We start from the raw sequence: 22917 nt of genomic DNA, 5'->3' as shown, positions 1-22917 counted from the left end.
GACATCCACCAGGAAGTAGCAGCCACTAGTGAAAGGACCAAGGCAGAGACATCTCCAGCTCATCCCCTGTTTGGGTATCAACCAGCACATCAATGACTTAAATCAAGAATAGTTTTTTAAGATCTACAGAGACACTCGCTGGAACACCTCAGCAAGCGAGATTCCAAAAGTGGCAGGCTCAAACCCAGAACCTCAATCCATGGGTGATACCAAATGAGAGACTCCCCCCTGGGCACACAGAAGACTGGGCGACTTGGAAGGCGCTGAACAGGCTGCGCTCTGGCACCACGAGATGCAGAGCCAACCTCAAGAAATGGGGCCACAAAGTGGAATCCTCGACATGCGAGTGCGGAGAAGAGCAAACCACAGACTACCTGCTGCAATGCAACCTGAGCCCCGCCACATGCACAATGGAGGACCTTCTTGCGGCAACACCAGAGGCACTCCAAATGGCCAGATACTGGTCAAAGGACATTTAATAGAATACCAAGCTTGCAAACTCTGTTTTGTCTGTTTGTTAAATAATTGTTTAAAATGTAATACAATTAGGTTCTTGTTGGTTTTTTTCGGGCTATAGAGCCATGTTCTAGAGGCATTTCTCCTGACGTTTCGCCTGCATCTATGGCAAGCATCCTCAGAGGTAGTGTCTGAGGATGCTTGCCATAGATGCAGGCGAAATGTCAGGAGAAATGCCTCTAAAACATGGCTCTATAGCCCGAAAAAAACCCACAAGAACCTAGTGATTCCAGCCATGAAAGCCTTCGACAATACATTGTAATACAATTGTCTGGTTGATATTGACACGATAAATAAATAAATCAATAAATTGCTTCATGGTTTTAGCAACATATGTTACAAAAATCTGACTTTTTTGGTATTAGCTTTGTCTTCTATTGCAATTTCTTTATTTTTGAATTTCAAAAAATGAGCAAACTAAAGACGTACGTGTGGAGAAGTAGATGTAAGCGAAGAGGATGATGTAGGTGGTGACGAGGGGGATCAGCTCCGCGACGCCGATCTCCTCCTTGAAATGGACGTGGATGATGTGCTCCTCGCGCAGGGTGCAGTTGGGGCTGGGGTGCAGCGCCTTCAGCCGGGAGCGCAGGCTGGACAGGAACCTGCGCAAAGACAGAAAAGATGCTCCCGTTGGCCATGGGCCCGTCCTCAACATGGGCCCCACCAGGCAAATGGCCTGTGGGCAACACAGCAAAGACCATCAGAGCTCAAAGGTCCTTAGACTAGGCATGGGCAAACTTTGGCCCTCCCTCCAGGAGTTTTGGACTTCACCTTGCACAATTCCTAACAGCTAGTAGCCCAAAGTTTGCCCATGCCTGGCTATAGGAGATATTCTGGGGCCAAGAGTTTCGACTGCAGAAGTCTTGGAATATGGGACGAGTATTTTTTTTCAAGTATTTGTACATGCTGCATTTGCTGCACAACATGTATTGCACACATAACCCAAAAATAAAAGAAAAATAGAACTTAATTTTTCATTGCAGTATAGATAACACTCAGCAGCATGGGCAGTATTTGTCTAGCTCAGAGTTTCTCAATCTGGGGGTCGGGACCCTTAGGGGTGTCGCAAGGGGGTGTCAGAGGGGTCGCCAAAGACAATTAGAAAACACAGTATTTTCTGTTGGTTGTGGGGGTTCCGTGTGGGACGTTAGGCCCAATTCTATAATTGGTAGAGTTCAGAATGCTCTTTGATTATAGGTGAACTATAAATCCCAGCCACTACAACTCCCAAATGTCAAGGTCTATTTTCCCCAAACTGCACCAGTGTCCACATTTGGTCACATTGAATATTCATGCCAAGTTTGGTCCAGATGCATCAGAGCTCTCTGGATGTAGGTAAACTATAACTCCAAAACCCAAGGTCAATGCCCACCACACTCTTCCAGAATTTGTTGCTGGTCATGGGAGCTCTGTGTCCCAAGTTTGGTTCAGTTCCATCATTGGTGGAGTTCAGAATGCTCTTTGATATTGTAGGTGAACTATAAATCCCAGCAACTACAACTCCCAAGTGACAAAATCAATCCTCCCCTCAACCCCACCAGTATTCAAATTTGGGCGTATCGAGTATTTGTGCCAAATGAATGAAAATACATCCTGCATATCGGATATTTACAAGATGATTCATAACAGGAGCAAAATTATAGTTGTGGAGTAGCAATGAAAATAATGTTATGGTTGGGGGTCACCACAACATAAGGAACTGTATTAAGGGGTCACGGCATTAGGAAGGTTGAGAACCACCTTCCTTGGCATTTCACTGAAGAGAAATGGGGCCACAAAGTGGAGTCCACGACCTGCGAATGTGAAGAGCAAACCTCAGACCACCTATTACAATGCAGCCTGAGCCCTGCCACATGCACAATGGAGGACCCTCTAATGACAACACCACAGGCACTCCAAGTGGCCAGCTACTGCTCAAAGGACATTTAATAGAATGCTAAGGATTTAAACTTTGTGTTTTTAAATACATTACAACAGTCCCCTTGGTTCGCTCCTGATATGATAAATAAATTATAGTTATGTCTGCCGAGAACTTTTGCCATGAATCTGGAGGTCTTCCGACCAAGTCCTACCTGGAATCGTAACGCCGGAGGCCCAGGGTGATGGTGTAGGTGACCACGCGCTTCCGGTTATAGAGGTTCACCCCGCTGTACTTCCCTGGGACTCCGAAGAGTAGATCTGAGGGAACAGCAGGAACATGCTTTGAAAGTGGGAAAGCTAGGAGGGGAGCTTCTCAACCGGCTTCAGTTACTTCATTTCTGATGTATTGGTCAAGTCGAACATGACTCACCCCGACCCCCCACATAAGAGATAGTAACTTATAGTTTTGCTAAGGACAAGGACATCAGGCTGGATAATAGGGGTCAAGTCTTGGTCAATTTGCAAAGACGCTAACAACAACAACAGAGACCCTTCCTATGTAGGATATTGTGTACATTTAATCAAGGTTTTATGACCTAAATTTCATATATAGCAGAAGGTAACAAATTTATTACTGAAAACTATGCCACAAAAGTCATTTGACTTTTTCCATCTGAGACACAACTGGGCTAGAGAATTCATGGCTCTCCAGTTGGTTTTCCATCTCAGTCAACGACTCACAAACAAAAAGGATTCCCTTTTGAGCTGAGAAACATTTACATATCCAGGCTAAAAGTCAGCCAAGAAAAACATTATGCTCTCCATACTTTATGAGATGGACTCTGGGTGGGGGTGAGGAGGGTTGATATGATTTCTTTCCCCTCTTTGAGTGTATGCCTTATGAACCCCATATATGTGTCTGTATAAAATATGAAATGCCACCTCTTCGTGACCCCAGCACACCAAAGTTCTCAGGAAAATCTTCTCATTTCCTGGGATAGAAGATCCCCTGACTGAAAGGACTCAACAGAAACCTATTGCATGGACAATACAATAGGCGCACACCTTCAGGCTTCGGAGCATGGCCACCTGACAGAAGTGCCCCATGGTGATAAAATCACTTTTCACAAAGGGGACATCCTGCCTTCGGGAGGATTTGGTTGCCCCAACTGTCTCACCCATTGTGGGAAGGCTAGGAGGGGAGCTTCTCAACCGACTTCGGTTACTTCGTTTCTGATGTATCTGCATCAGGACAATGCCAAACAACCCCAAGCCTGCCTACCTTTGGGAGTAGCCGAGGTCTGTAGGGTCTTTGGTTCGTACTGGTGGATGGTTTTGATGATATCGGGGTCCACTCGAAAGCGCTCCTGGTCGTTCTGCCAGAAGTTCCCTGGCGACAGCAGCAGGCAGCCATGTTCGGGAAGCAGGCCTTGGAGCTTCTTTAAATTAGGAAGGAGGTCCGTTACCTGGAGGCAGATTTCTTCCAAGCTTTTGACGCTGGAACTGGAAAGGAAACAAGATTGGCAGGATAAGGACCAAAGAACAACTGCCAGGTTTGTGGTGGGCCTCAAAGAACTAAACCCTGCCCTTAACTGTGCCGGCATTAAAATGTCAAGCATTTCTGCACTCGATTGAACAACTTTTGTCCAATCTCCAGTCTCCCCCTTTTAGGCAAATTCTTGGAACGTGAGGTGGCCTCGCAACTCCAGGTGTTTTTGGAGGAAACTGATTATCTGGATCTGGCGCAATCTGTCTTTAGGCCAGGCCATGAAACTGAAATGGCCTTGGTATCCTTAGTACAGTGGCTCTCAACCTGTGGGTCCCCAGATGTTTTGGCCTTCAAATCCCAGAAATCCTAACAGCTGGTACACTGGCTGAGATTTCTGGGAGTTGTAGGCCAAAACACCTGGGGACCCACAGGTTGAGAGCCACTGCCTTAGTGGCTGATCTACACCGGGAACTGGACAGGGGGAGTGTGTCCCTGTTGGTTCTCCTGAACCTCTCAGTGTTCTTCAATACCATTTTATTTTACTTTGTATCAAAGTATTACATAAATTAGTATAAAACTGATAAAAACACAAGGCGGACAAGAGACTAAATAGTTTTAGACCTAAAATGGGCAACAGCAACCGCATTGTCTGTAGCCTCAAACAACTCTTCCTCTGCACATGAGGCAGGGCATAGTGGACAAGTATACAGATGTGGAGTTGTCTGCTCTGCTCTACAGTTGTACAAGGTGGAGGATTTTTCCAGGTGGTGCCATTTTGCCAGCTGGTCTTTTGATCTGCCCACTCTGCTTCTGAGTCTGTTCAGGGACTTCCAAGTTGCCCATTCTTAGTTTCTCCCTTGGGGGGGGGGGATCCACTTGGGATGTCTTGGTTTAGCTGCCCAGAGGGATACCCTTGCTGTTGCTGAGGGAACGTTAAGAGGAGTGGTGGTTCTCATGAAGCTTTCCCTTGAATTGAGTCTACTGGGAGGAGGCTGATAGCCATGCAGTGGGTGGCTTTCAGTGTTCACCCTTATTTCTCTCATAGTTAGCAGCAACTTCTGATTGCACATCAATACCATAAATCGCAGTATCCCTCTTGGGACACCCAATGGGAATGGGGCTTGGAGGTACTGTCCTATACTGACTCTGGTCCTTCTTGGAGGACCACTCTCAGAAGGTGTTGTTGGGAGACACCTACTTGGCCCCATAGCCTTTGGTATCGCATGGTTCAATATTGTACCCCATATTGTTTGACATTTACATGAAGCCGCTGGAAGAGACCATCCAGAGTTTTGGGTTCAATGCCATCTGTATGCAGATGACATCCAATTCTATCACTCCTTTCCACCTGCTGCCAAGGAGGCTGTTCAGGTCCTGAACCATTGCTTGGTGGCTGTGGCAGTCTGGATGGGGGTGAACAAATCCTCAGGACAGGCATCCTCAGAGGTTGTGAGGTCTTACAGATGAAACATCAGGAGAGAATGCTTCTGGAACATGGTCATACAGCCCAGAAAACTCAACAACCCAATGATTCTGGCCATGAAAGCCTTCGACAATACAATGTCTATCTAATCTGCATTCGTTGTTTTATTGTTCATTTGTTCCGTCGTTTCAGACTCTTCGTGACCTCATGGACCAGTCCACGCCACAGCTCCCTCTCAGCCGTCACCACCCCAGCTCCTTCAAAGTCAATCCAGTCACTTCAAGGATGCCATCCATCCATCTTACCCTTGGTTGGCCCCTCTTCCTTTTTCCTTCCATTTTCCCCAGCATAATTGTCTTCTTGAAGTCTTCCTTTCTTCTCATGATGTGGCCAAAGGACTTCACCTTGGCCTCTTGGCATTAGCTTAACTGTATTTAGAGCAGTGGCCCTTTAATCCAATAGTTCCTTACACAAAGGATACACTAAGTAAACATTGTTAATACACTAGGTTGGACTAACACTTAAGGCCACTGAATTTTCCTGTTTTGTTTACATAATATTTATTATTTGATGGTGTAATGGTTAACCGATTGCCGTGAGCTTCTGAGCAGAAGGGTCATTGATTTGACGATCAATGGATTAACAGAACTCAGAAATCGGACGCTCTGAGAAGGCTGGATTCTCCACTGAACGAATGAAGCCCCTCACAAGAGGAAGCGGCACAATCCTAGCTTAGACCAAAACCCAACTTCCCAATTCCAGTGGGAGCACCAAATGCCAAAACAAAGAAGGGGAAGCCATCTTTGCCTCTCGCTTGGGGCCTCCTACCCGTCTTGCAGGGCGTGATTCCTGATCTCTTCCACCAGCTGGAAGACCCGGGAAAGCGGAGAGCGGAACACATCCACCGCTAGGAAGGTTGTGGGCCAAGGGGAGACCGTGGCTTTCACCAGGACCTGCTGGATGTAGGCCACGGGGGCCCCCGTGTACTAGAGGGAGAAGCAAAGGGAGAGAGAGGCATGGAAACACACAATTAGGAAAACTTGACATTGTTAAGGAAATGACCCAAAATAGTAGATTATTTAAAAATACAAAAACAGGATACTTAGCAGAGCATTCAGTTCACAGCAAGCAGCAGTGATATGGTGTGACTGTAAAGCAGGCATGGGCAAACTTGGGCCCTCCCTCCGGGTGTTTTGGACTTCCAACTCCCACAATTCTTAACAGCCTACCAGTTGTTAGGAATTGTGGGAGTTGAAGTCCAAAACACCTACAGGGAGGGCCCAAGTTTGTCCGTATGTACTGTACAGTATTCTAGAGAACCCTGGGGGACTCCTGGGGGGGGGGGGGTGTGAGAAGGGTTTCACAGGGGTCACCAAAGTCACATATTTTTGATGGTCTTAAGAACCCAAATCCCTCTAATATTTTCTGTTGGTCATTGAGGTTTTGTGTGGGAGGTTTGGCCCAATTCTATCATTGGTGGGGTTCAAGGGGCTCTTTGAGTGCAGATGGAACTATAAATCCCAGAAACTACAACTCCCAATTATTAAATAAGGTTTATTGAAAGCTTTTAGGAGGAAAAAGGTTAAAAATAAGAAGAGGGGAAACGGAAAAAGAGAACTGAAGGGTGGGATGGATAGGTCAATGCTCGCCAAACCTTTCCAGTATTTTCTATTGGCCATGGGAGTTTAATTCCATCGTTGGTGGAGTTCAGAATGCTCTTTGATTGTAGGTTAACCATAAATCCCAGCAACTACAACTCCCAAATGTCAGCTCTATTTTCCCCAAACTCCACCAGTGTTCACATTTGGGCATATTGATTATCCATGCCAAGTTCCAGATCCATCATTGTTTGATTCCACAGTGCTCTCTGGATGCACGTGAACTACAACTCCCAAACTCAAGGTCAATGCCCACCAAACCCTCCTAGTATTTTCTGTTGGTCATGGGAGTTCTGTGTGCCAAGTTGGGTCCAATTCCATCGTTGGTGGAGTTCAGAATGCTCTTTGATTGTAGGTTAACCATAAATCCCAGCAACTACAACTCCCAAATGTCAGCTCTATTTTCCCCAAACTCCACCAGTGTTCACATTTGGGCATATTGATTATCCATGCCAAGTTCCAGATCCATCATTGTTTGATTCCACAGTGCTCTCTGGATGCACGTGAACTACAACTCCCAAACTCAAGGTCAATGCCCACCAAACCCTCCTAGTATTTTCTGTTGGTCATGGGAGTTCTGTGTGCCAAGTTGGGTCCAATTCCATCGTTGGTGGAGTTCAGAATACTCTTTGATTGTAGGTTAACCATAAAACCCAGCAACTACAACTCCCAATGGCAATTGGGAATTGTGGGATTAAGTGTAAAACACCTGAAGGACCAAAGTTTGCCCATGCCTAGGATAGGAGAAGTTAGTACCAGACTCAGACTGACCCAAAATATCATCTCTCAATTTTTTTTGAGTGGGGATAACAGGAGAGCTCCTTGAGAGTTACAAAATGTACATACGGCCACATTGTCCTTATCTCTGAATTAAAAGGATCTAAAATAGCAGGTCAAACAAAGAACCCAAGTCTGTGGGCCTGGGAAATCTGAGCAGATGGTCTGGCCTATTGGCTGTTAGGAATTGTGGGAGTTGAAGTCCAAAACAACCAGAGGGAGGGGCGAAGTTTGCCCACGCCTGGCTTAGGCAGAAGGCATTTTTCTCTTTCCTTATGCTCTTCTGACTTACCTAAATCCTCTATAATACATTCATTCTATAGAAGTAGCGAGGAAAGGATGGTTATGGGTTAAAAGCTAGCAACAGGTGCAGGAAAAGTATGCTGGGCTTTGAAGCAGGGATGCTGGGATGGAGGCAAAACTATCTCAGACACCAAAGGTATCATTGTGAGCCAAAGCAGAAGGAGAGGCAGAAGAAACAACAAGGCCATTCTGAAATTGCTAATGTCAGATAATGCAGATACAGGTGATGCCCACTTTCTTTTGAGCCACCCGAATGGACCTCAGCACAGAAAACACCCAATGCGTACCCAGTCGGGCCTCTCGCTGGGCTCTCCTTGCTGGTGCGCAGGGAAGGCGGGAGGCGGCGCGTAGTCCTTGGCAAGGGTGGTGTACTCCACAGGGCCCGTCCCCGGCAATGGGAGTTTCAGCAATGGATAGCTGCAAGGCAGAGGAAAAACACAACGTCAAGCCCAAGTCATGAAACCACAAGAGTTCCCGAAGAATCAAAAGTGGAAATCCTGAACCTAAAACCGGCCTAACAGGTGCCAGAGGGAAGCCTGTCCAGAAGGGAGAGAGGACAGTCTTTCTAGGGAGGCTCTCAAGGACTGGCATCTTTAAACAGCAGTAGATGCTTTTGGTAGTAAGAACTCTGTTTAAGCATCCAAAGAAAGAGATTCAACTTCAAGGACTGTCCACTACTGAGTTATTATTGTCAGAAATATTAAAAATTAACTAGTTATTTTTAATTACAAAAATATGTGTCAAGCACTTAAATGGATGCAATGACTTAGCAAAAGCTTAAGTTCAATATAAGCAGGTGTGCCTGTAGCTTAGTAGCCCTCAGTCTGTGAGAGATCTCTGTGGGAGAAAGGCCTCAGTATGTTAGTAGGCACCAGTATGAGAAAACCTCAGTGGGAGAAAGGCCTCAGTGTGAGGGAGGCCTGAGTATGAGAAGGCCTCAGTGTTAGTTCGCCCCAGTGTGTGAGAGGCCTCAGTCTGAGAGAGGCCTCAGTGGGAAAAAGGCATCAGTATGAGAAGGCCTCAGTGATAGTTCACCACAATGTGTGAGAGAGGCCTCAGTCTGAGAGAGCCCTCAGTGGGAGAAAGGCCTTAGTGTGAGGTAGGCCTCAGTATGAGAAGGCCTCAGTGTTAAGTTTGCCCCAGTGTGTGAGTGAGGCCTCAGTCTGAGAGCACCCTCAGTGGGAGAAAGGCATCAAGCCAAGGCTCCGAGCCAAATTGGGAGTAGCGATATACAAGCTAAATAAATAAATAAATAAATAATGTGAGGTAGGCCTCAATATGAGAAGGCCTCAGTGTGAGAGAAGCCCCAGGTTGAAGGCCTCATGTGTGAAGCTCCAGTGTGAAGGCTGCTGAGCGTAAAAAGCTACTGTGTGAATTCATTGTGAAAAGAGGTTCTGTGAGAGTGAAGCTGTTTATCTGCATAAGAAAGAAGCCCAGTGTGGAAGCAAAGAAGGAAGTGTAAAGAACTTTATTTGTATTATGAAAACCTTGATCTTATAAATAGTGCATATTATTTTATTACAAAGAAAAGCCTCCCATGGAAGAAATGACATTGGTCGGTGTGTTTTTGTTCTTTTCATCACTTTTGGCTACTGGTGTTGGGTCGTACTGCTGCTAACATTCTGTTCATTTATGAGGAGAGTCTTTTGTTAATAAGCCCACTCACCCAATAATTATCAAAGTTTCCATTTCTGTCTGATGTTTCCCTCTCTGGGTATCCAGCCACTTGCAAAACAAGCAAAACTTTTCCAGAAATACACCAGTGCAGGAAACTTAAAGCAAACAGCTTTAGGTGAGCGGAGCCTCAGTTTTCTTAAACCCAGACGCCCTGAGCTTGGGGCCCCTCTTCCCCGCCTTTTCCCCTCTGGATTCCTTCCACTGGAACGCTCTCTTTGAACCTCAAAGGCAGGGAAGGGAGTCTGCCTGGGAAAGGAGGCTTTCCATGTGAAGCAAAGGAATCCTTTATTCCCCTTCCATGGCTCTCGTCCTGCAATGCTTTTCCATGTGAAAGGGAACATGGCACTTCCTCCTGCTGCCAAGACTGACAAAAAGGCCACTGTTCTGCCTGTTACCCATCAAGACTGTGCTATATTCACACCAAATGCTGCAAAGATGATGTTGCTGCTATTCACACTTCTACGTGCACCACAACCTGACACAACATTACAAACGTTACACGGCTAATGGAGACAGGCAGGACACAGAAATGTTGAAAATTAAAAAAAAAATACATGCTTGAGAGCAGGTACGGGCCAATCTGGGCCCTTCAGGTGTTTTGGACTTCACCTTCCACAATTCCTAACAGCCTCAGCCCTCATCGCAAGTGCTACTTGTGGGGACGACAGAGAGAGGGCCTTCTCTGTGGTGACCCCTCGGCTCTGGAATTCGCTCCCCAGAGATAGTAGACAAGCCTCCACCCTGGAAAGTTTTAGGAGGAGCCTGAAAACTTGGTTGTTCCAATGTGCCTTCAATGACTAAATGTATGATAATCCCTCACCAAACTCTGCATAAAATGTCCTCAGAAGCACTTTATTCTCTGGTTTGTGCAATGAAATCCTACCTCATCCCCCAGACCCCCTTCCTGGTATTTTACACTGTCCTATGTCCCAGTGTTTTAAAATGTTAATCTTTAAATTGGCCCTGCCTACTGTGATCATTTTTTAGTGTTTTAATGTTTTGATTTTATATTGTTGTGCTGCTTATTTACATTGGTTTTGTATTTTATGTTATTTTATTTTCTGATTTTCTGTTGTGTTTTTGTGTTATATTGTGTTTTCTGTATAGATTGGCGTGGCCTCATGTAAGCCGCCCCGAGTCCCCTTGGGGAGATGGTGGTGGGGTATAAGTAAAGTTTATTATTATTATTATTATTATTATTATTGGTGTATTGTGTCCAAATTTGGTGTCAATTCGGCCAGTGATTTTTGAGTTAGGTTAATCCCACAAATGAACATTACATTTTTATTTATATAAATACACACACACACTATAGCTAGCTAGCTAGCTAGATAGATAGATAGATAGACAGACAGTATACAGTATATACTATATATGTTTCCCACCAATAAAGTTGGCATAATAGTAATAATAATAATGATGACGATGATGATGTGTGTCAGTGTCCAGAACCAAAAAGACCTTTGGAAAGGCCCAGAACTACACTCAGTTCCAGACTGAGACAGAAGAGGTTTCCCAAATATCAGAAAACCCTGTCAAAAAGGATGAATGAGAAATCCTGGAAGGAAAATACAATTTTCTGTGCAGAAAGGACTGCACAAATAGCACAGTTGCTGAGAAATCTGTTGCTACTGAGAGCAAAATGTACAAAGATCTTCATCCTGCTTTGTCTCAAGTCGCACCACGCACTAAGGGATATTTGGGGAGGGGGTGTGTGTTTACCAGCAGGCCAAGACACAGAGTCCCGTGAAGAGGATGATGGGGATGGGGTAGGAAGCGCAGAGCAGCCCGTGCTTGTGGAAGGCCCCAGATGTCTTCTCCCGCAGCCTGTCAGTCAAGGTCATCCTCAGCCGCCCATCAGCTTGCTGTCATCCCGGGAAGCCTCAGCGGGGCTGCAGCGGAGTCCAGCATCAGGCGCACTTCACAGGAGGACACAATCCTGCAGGAAAACAGTAAGAGGGGAGGAGAAAACAATGGGTGATGGAGCAATGGACTCAAGTAGCAGGAAAAGAGATTCCACCTAAACAGGAGGACAGCCTTCCTGACGGTAAGGAGAGCTGTTCAACAGGGGAACAGACACAACTTGGGAATCCAGTGGAACCTCCTTCTCTGGACGTTTATACACAGAGGCTAGTTGGTAATCGATTAGGAGGGCTTAGATTGCGTGTTCCTTTATGGAAGGGCAATGGAAGGCCCTTCCAACTGTGGCATTCTATGAATGCACAGAGCAACAAGCAACCTGCAACCTAGAATCCTAGAGTTGGAAGATATCACAACTCAGGATAGATTCACCTTGCTCAAGACACCACCACACACCAAGGCTGTAGGTTTTGTAGTTTACTGAAGAAAAAGCAAAATCAAAAACATAGAAGTGAAGTTGCAAAAGTTTAATAGCCAAAGCAGAGTCTTAAATGCAAAGGCAAAGTTTCCAAGATCCAAAGGCAAATAACATGAAGTATACATCTTTAGCATTGGTTAAACAAGAATCCATGGCAGCATGACAAAGTCCCCAAAAATCAAGATCAAAACCAAAGTCCCAAAGAGCTAGAAGCTTTCCCCAAAAGCCGAGGTAATTTCAGAGAAGTTAACAGGGTATAAGCAACATTGCACTGACAAAGGACAGACTTCAATCAGATCGTTAAATATGTTTCCCCAGCATGAAATCATTACGTTGACCTCTAATTTCCCGTTTGTTGGCAAGCTGTGCACTTCGGCGAACCCTTAATTGCAAACAGTCCTCTCTAATCAAATCTCCACCATCTTCAAGGCCGGATACCTCATTATCCTGGGTCTGGTCACCCTGGGAACCGAGAGGCATTGAACTCCCAGATGGGGCTGACTCTTCCACCTGCAGCTGTGAAGTTACACTATTTTTTATCTAAAACAACATTACTTTCTCTGGAAAACAGAAATGCTGTCTTTTCTTCAGAATCAACACTGTCTGCCTCAATAACAGGAACATGTTCAGAAATCTGTAACCCATCATCCTCCTCATCTTGAGGAAACTCAGGCTCAGAAAGCTCAGGCTCAAAGTGAGCCACAACAGAAGAGACCTCATGGGCCATCCAGTCCAACCCCCTTCTGCCAAGAAGCAGGAAAATCACATTCAAAGCACCCCCAACAGATGGCCATCCAGCCTCTGTTGGAAAGCCTCCACCACGCTCTGGGACAAAGAGTTCCACTGCTGAACAGCTCTCACAGTCAGAAAGTTCTTCCTAATGTTCAGGTGTTCCTTTCTTGTAGTTTGAAGCCATTGCTCCGCATCCTAGTCTCCACAACAGCAGAAAACAAGCTTTCTCAGACCCGGAGGCAGGACAACTCCGAGAGCCATGCTTTTGGCTCTAGGTTCCTTTGCAGGACACATGAGACTAAAATACAAAGCATCTAGTCCAGACATGGGCTAACCTGGGTCCTCGTGTTTTGGACTTCAACTCCCACAATTCCTAACAGCCTCAGGCCTCTTCCTTTTCCTCCTCAGTAGCAGCACACAAAGGAAGGTGACCAAAGGATACCTCCACAAGAACATCCTGTAGGACCCGATATACCACCAGTAACAAGCCACATTCGCCAAAGACACTTCATACATTCTTCTAAGACAACTGAGGTCCAAAAGCAAGCAGTGGTTACTTAAAGTGAGAAGTGGCCTTCAAATGAAGGCAGATCTCTCAGGAAGGCTCAAGTCAGGCACACTTATATATTAGCTCTGCTCATGTATGAAGATCATGGTACAAAAGAAAGATATAAAGAATCATCAAGTAATGTCTACATGTAAGTCACCCCAAGTCCCTTCGGGGAGATGGAGGCAGGGTATAAAAATAAAGTTGTTATTGTTATTATTATTATTATTTGAAACACAACAAGATGAGTCCATACCAGACACTCTGCTGACTGTTGTACTGGATCACACGTCGGACACTTCCCAAGTGTCTAGGACTGTGTGATGTATCGGTGAATAATGCATGCAGATCCCAGTAGGATCGCCTTTTGCAGCTGAGAGGTGGCAATCTTGTCAGTGCTGATTGTGTTTAAGTGGAGGCCAAGGTCTTTAGACACTGCACCCAGTGTGCCGATCACCACTGGAACCACCTTTACTGGCTTATGCCAGAGTCTTTGCAGTTCGATCTTTAAATCTTCATATTGTGTCAGCTTTTCCAGTTGTTTCTCTTCAATCCTGCTGTCACCTGGGATTGCAACATTGACAATCCACACTCTGTTTTTTAATATGATCGTGAGGTCAGGAGTATTGTGCTTCAAAACCCTGTCTGTCTGAATCCAGAAGTCCCAGAGTAGTTTGACATGTTCATTTTCTGTAACTTCTTCAGGCTTGTGATCCCACCAGTTCTTTGTCGCAGGTAGATGGGATTTGTGGCACAAGTTCCAATGGATCATCTGAGCAATGGTGTTGTGCCTCTGCTTGTAGTCCGTCTGCATGATCTTCTTGCAGCAGCTGATATGATCTAATGTTTCATCTGCTTCCTTGCAGAGTCTACATTTATTATTATTATTATTATTATTATTATTATTATTATTATTATTAGAAACACAATAAGATGAGTCCACAGCAGACACTCTGCCGGACGTTGAATTGGATCACACGTCGGACCCTTCCCAAGTGTCGAGGACTGTGTGATGTATCGATGAATAATGAGTGCAGATCCCAGTAAGGTGGCCTTTTGCAGCTGGCAGGTGGTAATTTTGTCAGCGCTGATTGTGTTCATTCTCTGAAACTTTTTCCGGCTTGTGATCCCACCAGTTCTTTGTCGCAGGCAGATAGTATTTGTGGCACAAGTTCCAATGGATCACCTGAGCAACGGTGTTGTGCCTCTGCTTGTTGTCTGTCTGCGCGATCTTCTTGCAGCAGCTGAGGATGTGATCTATTGTTTCATCTGCTTCCTTGCGGAGTTTACATTTGGGGTCTGTTCTTGACTTTTCAATTACTATTATTATTATTATTATTATTATTATTATTATTATTATTATTATTAGGCCTTCAGAGAAGCTCACTCTGTAAAAGCTAACTGCAGGGCATCACGTGGCAAAAAACGAGAAGCTGGTACTATCCTGTGCACTCTTATCCTTCCACCCACGATATGTGCTTGAGTCACTATGGCAGAAGAGAGGAGACCAGCCTCCCACCCATACATTTCCAAGGGCGGCCATTGAGATGCAGGCTCGAGCATCCCTGGGGACAACCACAGAGAGGAAGGGAACATGCTCTCCTTTCTGTTGGGAGTGGATTTTGTTTGTTTTGAAAAGCCTGTAAGAGCAAAAGGGGAAAAAAACACCCCATAAACCTAAGGTATGTGTTACTACAGACTGGGCTTGCACATGGTTGCTGTGGCAACTGGAAAGAAACAGCGGGGAAAGAGTGCATTGTGAATCAACCTTCTGGAGCTTGAGCGTGGGATGGAATTGAGAGTATTTCACACCCCTTATTCGGGAGGGGGAGAACCACAGCAACCACTTGTTACACCTTCTATTTTTAAATATGATGGTAGGTTAGGGAGGATGCTAGGCAAATGCCTTTCATTTCTACTGGCTTGTTATGAATTAGGAGCAGCCTCACGCAGCAACACGAGTTAGCATTCTGGTCACACACCAAAGTCATGAAATGCAGAAGGAAGGGAATGCAGAGACTCAATGCCCCTTCCTTTGCACCACCGCTCCTCCAACCTGGACCCTGTGCAGATGTTAAAGGTTCCTAATGAACAAATTAGACATATGTTGAGATATAACAACAACAACAACAACAACACACTTTGTTTATATTCTGCCCTTCTTCTCTAGGGGACTCTGAACAGATTACAGCATTTACATACACAGGCAAACATTACATACCTTTACAATCATAAACAGTGAGACAGACAAACACAAACAAAGGCAGAGGCTTCTCCTTTCATTTCCGGCTTCTGGAGATATGGCTGGAACAGTATCAAATAGCAAAAATGATATAGAATCATAGAATCACAGAGTTGGAAGAGACCTTGTGGGCATCCAGTCCAACCCCCAGCCAAGAAGCAGGAAAACTGCATTCAAAGCATCCCCGACAGATGGCCATCCATATTGCTGAAAACATTAGAGAGCTCCAGATAGTCACTTGGTGGGGCGGCAAAGAAGGCTTTGTCTTCACTGCTCCTGGGCTCTACCTCCCTTCAAAGAAAAGATGGGCTGCCCTCCATCGTCCTTCTGCCAAAAGCTCTTTGAAAACAATTCCAGCAGGATTTTGGCCAATCCCTGCTTGCTTGACCACACACTCAACTTATTTTCTTTGTATTTTTATTAATGAGTTTTAAACTGTGCAATATTGGCTGGCTTTGTTGTGCACTTCAGTAGGTACTTTTATCCATTTTGGTCTGATAGACACCATGTGTTCCATTGGAGGAATTAATTAGAATATAAATTAAACAAAGGCTGAGTACCTCTTATGCAAATTACCAGAAGAGCTCTGTTTGTTTGTTTGATTGATTTTGGCATACTTGCATATACAAACTTGAGATATCTTGGTGGTAGGATTGGGAGCACACTCCCCGCCCTAGCACCAACCGCTGCTCTGAGAGCAGTACGAAGAGAGGGGCCAGCAAGGCAGTTCCAACTTGTCTCCTACACTGTGCTTATAATATAATATAATATAATATATTGTATATATATATAATATTGATATTATAATATAATACAATGCACTACTACTAATAAAATGATATTATAATTATATATTTTATAATAAATGTAATATTACTAATAATATTACAGTATAATGTTATAGTATAATATAATATTAATACTGTGCTATGATAATAATAATAGATTGTATTTACTTTTTACTTGTAAGCCGTTCTGAGTCCCCTTCAGAAGGGCAGCATATAAATGCCGTAAATAAATAAATAAACAAATAAGATTCCAATCTAAACATGACATTCTTTTGTTCCATATATAACTTATAAATATAGCCGAACGATGATTGTGTACACAACATTTTAAATAATTTTGTGCACAAAAATGTTTGGGTATACAGGCAGTTCTCAAATTACAAATATTGGACTTACAAACGACTCCTGGTGAAAAATGAAGTAACAACTTTCCTCATTTGAACCTGTTTGGTCACTGCGCTCAGCAGGGGAGCCCAGGCATGGGCAAACTTCGGCCCTCCGGGTATTTTGGACTTCAACTCCCGGGTGTTAGGAACTGTGTGAGTTAAAGTACAAAACACCCTGAGGGCCAAAGTTTGCCAATGCCTGGGGGAGGCCCTCCTCTCGATCCCACCCAGTCTCAAACCCGGTTGGTGAGGATGAGAGAGAGGGCCTTCTCTGCAGTCACCCCCACCTCTGGAACTCCCTCCTGAAAGAGATCAGAATGGTCTCACTGCTGTCCACCATTAGGAAGCAAATAAAAATTCATTTGATCATTTCATCGGAAACCACTCTCCAACATTAATACCAATGCAACTTGAGAGCATTAGAAATCCGTTTTTGGTCAACTTTAGATTTGGTTTGGTTATTTGGGGTGCTGATTCAGAAAATTGCATTGGACAGCCCACATCAGTTCTAGTTTCTGACACAGAACATATGGCAACCAGAAGCCACCATCTGCTCGCCCACAGAAAACCATATTTAATCATCTAGAGCCATGGACCTTATTTTAGATCTCATTGGAACCACTGCTATATACTGAGGCTTAGGGAGATGTGAATGTTTAAAGAAAAGGCCTTATGAAATAGGAATGTAATATGGACATGGCTTTTAACCTTGTTTTTATTGATATTGTTCTTAATTTGTTAGTTGGTGATTTGTATGATTGTTGAATGTGCTGTATTGTCCATTGGAATTTTGTTAAGTTATTGTGTTGTTTATGGCATTGCATGTTTGCTTTTTATGCTGTGAGCCCCCGAGTTCCCATGGGGTCATAGGGCGGGAGAGAAAGAAAGTGTTACCTACAACAAGAAGTGAGGGAAATCCTCCGAAGGGAAATCCACTCCTGGAAGAGTTATGATCAGGGGGAAAGGCCACATTTTCCAAAATCCAATGATCACAGGCACAGAAAGGAAGGTGACATCTGAAGAGGGGCACAGGCAGCAAAGGAAACACCATAGGAGTGTTGACCCTTCTCTATATGATCCAAAGCTAAAAGATACATATTTTTGACTGGCGTTACACTTAAAAATGTACCTGTTCTGATTTGCAAACCAATTCAATTTATAAATAAACCTGCAGAACCTCGTAATCTTGTAATTTGAGGATTACCTGTACTGAATAATCCAAAAGCAAAGATGGCTCTCTCAGCCACCCAACTGAACGATTTTGAACTATTTTAGATTCAGGAATTCTTAATAAGAGATGCTCAACTTGTAATACATGGCAACCCACTTTTGGTTACTGACCGCTTGCTTGGTAAAGGGAAAACTTCTTAACTCAGAAGAGGGAAGCTTTATATATTTGGAGAGTAAATCTGGATTGCACCTTGCAAGAGGACAAGGATGGAGAGAATTCACTTCGAGGCAGGCCTGGGCCAACTTGGGCCCTCTATGTGTTTTGGACTTCAACTCCCACAATTCCTAAAATGCCTGCTTTAAGGCTTGGGGGACCTGAGTGAAGAAGGCACTGAATTCTCTGTCTGCTACGTTGCCTGCCTGACCGCACTCAAGGAGGACAGCTTTCAAGACCAGGAAGGTGGTCTAGATTTTCCCACAGAAGCTCAAGGTCTTAACAGCTTAGGAAAAGCTTATAATAGAGTAAGAAGTGGGACAGAGAAGCAGGCCCACGCTGAGGAGGGGCCATGTGATGCCGGCATCAGGGTTAAAACTGTCTTGGATCTCATTTGCCCTCCCTACTATTCTTAGGTGCTAGGATTAATGAAGAACACAATGAGAGACACCACTGAGCACCCTGTGCCACAAATGTAAGTGCAGACCATCAAACGAAATGGAAGATTAGCTTTGACGGAGAGAATCTCAGAGCAAGTCTGCCAGGTTTCCTTCTTGGCTGCAAAGGGAGGGACTCTAGGATATGCTGGACTGGAAGGCCGGTGATCTGAAGCTCTTAAGTTGCATCCGCAGTTTCAGGTAACCACGGTCAGGCCAGGAATGTATTTCAATTCTCATGGCTATGGGGGTCTTATACCGCTCCACAGTTTGCCTAACAAGAGCCTGAGGGCACTCTCCCTCCTTGGGAAGGGAGGTCACACTAGTGAAAGCCCTAAACGGGTCCGGCCCAAAATACCTTTCGGACCGCATCTCGGCCTATGAGCCCACGAGGGCCTTGAGATCGTCTGGGGAGGCCCTTCTCTCGATCCCGCCTGCTTCACAGGCACGTCTGGCGGGGACGAGAGAGAGGGCCTTCTCGGTGGTGGCCCCCCGGCTGTGGAACGCCCTCCCTGTTGACATCAGACAGGCGCCCCCCCTTATGTCTTTCCGTAAGAGCCTAAAGACATGGCTATTTGAGAAGGCATTTAATTGAGTGCTACAGTAACTGGTAATGACAACTGGAACGGAATATGGATTACGAGATTGGTTATGATTCTACGATAAGATGGAGCGGATTATTTTAGTGTAATTATATGACTGTATTAGTGATATGTTGGTTTTTTCGTTATGGCTTATTGTAAATTGTCTTTTACATGTTGTACACCGCCGTGAGTCGCCCTAGGGCTGAGAACGGCGGTCAACAAATGCAGCAAATAAATAAATAATAAATAATAAAGCTCCATTTGCGGCAAAGCACTCCTGGCACTCTCGCTGGAGACTGCCAAACCATGGCTTGCAGAAACCACACCTGACTCACACTCCAGATGCAAAGAGGCCTGGAGCAAAGTGAAACCAGAGATTGCTTATCTACACTTGTGGGGAAAGCGGAAAGAGCTGGAGGATGGCCTCCTTCACCCAAATATATTGATGTCACATCCCCCTCCTCCGTAATGCCATTTTATTCATGCAAAGTAAAACTGCATTGGTCCGTACCTAGACCTCTGAGAAACTTCTATTACAAAGAATATTGGTACTGGGACTGTGGCACAACTGGCTGGGAGTCAGCTGCATTAAGATCACTACTGACCGAAAGGTCATGAGTTCGAAGCCAGCCCAGGTCGGAGTGAGCTCCCGACCAAAATTGTGTAGCTTGTTGTCAACCTTTGCAGCCCGAAAGATAGTTGCATCTGTCAAGTAGGAAATTTAGGTACCACTTTGTGGGGAGGCTAATTTAACTGATTTATGAGGCCATAAAAAACTCCAGGAAGTATGCAAAGAATGAGGATGTGACAGCTCCCCTGGTGACCAGAAGTTGGAAAGTTAAATAGCCTCTGAGTGTCTTTCTATATAGGTTCTTGTGGGTTTTTTCGGGCTATAGGGCCATGTTCTAGAGGCATTTCTCCTGACGTTTCGCCTGCATCTATGGCAAGCATCCTCAGAGGTAGCGAGGTCTGTTGGAATTAGAACAATGGGTTTATATATCTGTGGAATGGCTGGGGTGGGGCAAAGAGCTCTTCTCTGCTGGAGCTAGGTGTGAATGTTTCAACTGACCTTCGACAATACATCTTTCTATATATGTTGTGTGTCTATGTCATTGAATGTTTGCTGTGTATATGTACATTGTAATCCACCCTGAGTCCCCTGCAGGGTGAGAAAAGCGGAATATAAATACAATAAATAAATAAATAAAATACTATTTATTGATGATCCTATTTTCCTCCCTAATGACATGAGATTGTCTACAAAACATTAAACTATACTTTACTTTACTTGTATACCGCAGTTTCTCAGCCTAACAGGCGACTCAACGCGGTTTACAACAAAGGTACAACAGTCAACAATATACAATTTAATACCATAAAAGCGTAATACACAATATTGACAGAACAATAACAATCCAATGCATCTCATGACTAAAATCGTGATCCAGTTTCGTCGTCCATATTACCATTCCTGTAATCATATATACAGTTTTCCCTCGCTACTTTGCGGTTCGCTTTTCACGGACTTGGTGTTTCGCGGGTTTTTGCCTCCCAGTTTAATAATAATAATAATAATAATAATAATACTTTATTTATATTCCGCTCTATCTCCCCAAAGGGACTCAGGGCAGATTCCAACCATAAAAGGCAAACATTCAATGCCCGAATCCAACAACAATACATCCATGCTAACGAAATGTATACAACCCAACATATAAATATGAATTATAACTTAACAAACTAAAATGAAATAAAAAGCACAGCCTGTTATAACAGATATAAGACCAAACATACAACATCAAATGGAAACACGGATTTCCTATTTCTTCGGGGCAAATCGATTAATCATTGCTCAAGATATCTATTGAGCTGGTGGGGTGAGCAGGGCACGGATACGGATGGCAGCTATTAATCAGAGGTATAATGGTAGCATTACTAACTACTATTTCTCCTCCTCATAAGCCAGTGAGCAAAGGTATGTCCAGCTGCTTTTAAAAGTGGGGAGGGAGGGGTCCATCTTTAACTCCTTAGGAAGGGAGTAGCAGTGGTGGGGGGGGGGGGCAGCCACGGAGAAGGCCCTTTCTCTCGTTCCCACCAGCCATGCTTGGGACGGGGGTGGAACTGAATCGCTGCCGTTGCCCAGAGTGGCATTCTAATCCCACCTCCTGCAATGATAGAGTGTGGAAGGGGGTTTCACCCTCCCCCTTAGGAGAGAGGGAACCAAACAAGAGAGATTGCAATGCAAAGCAGAGATAGCTAGCAAAAAAAGTATTTGCAGGATTTTCCGGAGGCAGCGCTGATGGAATCGTTCCAGGAGTTGCATGTGACCTCTGTAGACAGTCCACGTCTCACAGGCATATATCAGGGTTGGGAGGACAATAGCTCTATAAACAAGCAACTTGGTATCCCTACGGATGTCCCGGTCCTCATATATATACATATATACATACACACACACACGGCATCTAATTGTTGCCAGTCTGTACGCCACCCTAAGTCGCCTTCGGGCTGAAATGGGCAGGATAAAAATTGTGTAAATAAATAAATAAATAAAAACTAAGCTCCTTTTCACTCTTGATGTCAGTTTGGCTGCATGGCACCTCTGCAGTTAGAAATCAAAGGATCTTTGGATAATCTCAGGTAGATGTTTGACATGTTTCTGGAAACTACCAATGTTGTCTCTGGTATTCTCTGATCCATTTCTGCAAGTATTTAAACATGGTATTACCTAGGAACCCCTGGGTTAAACCGCTGAGCTTCTGAAGTTGCTGTCCGAAAGGTCAGTGGTTTGAATCTGGGGAATGGGGTGAGCTCCTGCTGTTAGCCCCAACTTCTGCCAACTTAGCAGTTTGAAAACATGCTAATAGGTACCACTCCAGCAGGAAGGTAATGGTGCTCCATGCAATCACGACAGTGGCCACATGATCTTGGACGTGTCTCCAGACAACGCCAGCTCTTCGACTTAGCAATGGAGATTAGCACCAACCCCCAGAGTCAGGTGTAAGCTCACAGCAGCCGCTCCCAGAAAAGACACAGGACGCCAATCCGTAATCAATCAGGAAACCTTTACTACTGGATGCATATACACAATGAAAGCCAGGATTGGCGCACAGACGCAAGTCAACCCTTATATACCCTCCCCCACATTCGAATCCCCTCTTCCCGCCTGACAAAGATCCCGCGCAATATTCCCCGCCAAACCACCAACGGGCCCTCCCAAGATCACCAGCTGCAATCCCTTATCAGTTCTCCATGTCAGGAATCCGGGTTTTTGCGCCAACATCCAAGGCCAGGAACCCGGGTCCTGACAGTCAGGCATGACTAGACTTAATGTCAGCCGAAACCTACACCTTTACCTTTTATCAGCTTGGAGGACAACATACAAAGACAAGGAAACCGTTGCCTTGGTGCCATTGCATAAAATGCCACAGACTCACAATCTGTAGCCTGCAATTTCTAAGGGAACTTCTTCATTACCAACCATTCATGATTTCATTATGATGAAACCATAAATTGTCAGTAATTAAGAAGCTCCCTTCAAAATTATAGACTACCTTGAGAAGATTTTAAAAGTAGATGTTTCAAAGGATGTTCTTACTTTGAATTGAGGAGAAATTATGCATTGATAATGTGATTATTAATAAAATAGTTAATACAACTATGATTATAACAAAAGTCCTGAGTCTTTCAAAAGAATATGCAGGATGGGATTCCAAACGGATTTAATCCAGCAGCTAGCAGGCAATGTAATGAGTTTTACCACAACGTAATAAGCT

At 44.6% G+C, this 22917-nt stretch overlaps 1 protein-coding gene across 2 annotated transcripts in view; it reads right to left on the bottom strand.

Moving 5' to 3' along the window:
- Positions 1–22917, bottom strand: part of SCAP (SREBF chaperone) — a 91291-nt gene that overhangs the window by 33228 nt on the left and 35146 nt on the right. For both annotated transcript variants that reach the window (XM_067470427.1, XM_067470426.1), the window contains 6 exons: positions 11426–11642; positions 8314–8443; positions 6117–6274; positions 3659–3879; positions 2589–2694; positions 946–1118 (listed from right to left, as the gene is read on the bottom strand). In XM_067470427.1, coding sequence (XP_067326528.1) covers positions 946–1118; positions 2589–2694; positions 3659–3879; positions 6117–6274; positions 8314–8443; positions 11426–11547 — 910 coding nt within the window. In that variant the 5' untranslated portion in view covers positions 11548–11642. The remainder of the gene's footprint in view (positions 1–945; positions 1119–2588; positions 2695–3658; positions 3880–6116; positions 6275–8313; positions 8444–11425; positions 11643–22917) is intronic.

This window comes from Anolis sagrei, chromosome 6, assembly GCF_037176765.1.
Source record: "Anolis sagrei isolate rAnoSag1 chromosome 6, rAnoSag1.mat, whole genome shotgun sequence".
NCBI lineage: Eukaryota > Metazoa > Chordata > Lepidosauria > Squamata > Dactyloidae > Anolis > Anolis sagrei.
This window is presented reverse-complemented; position numbering and strand designations above follow the sequence as displayed.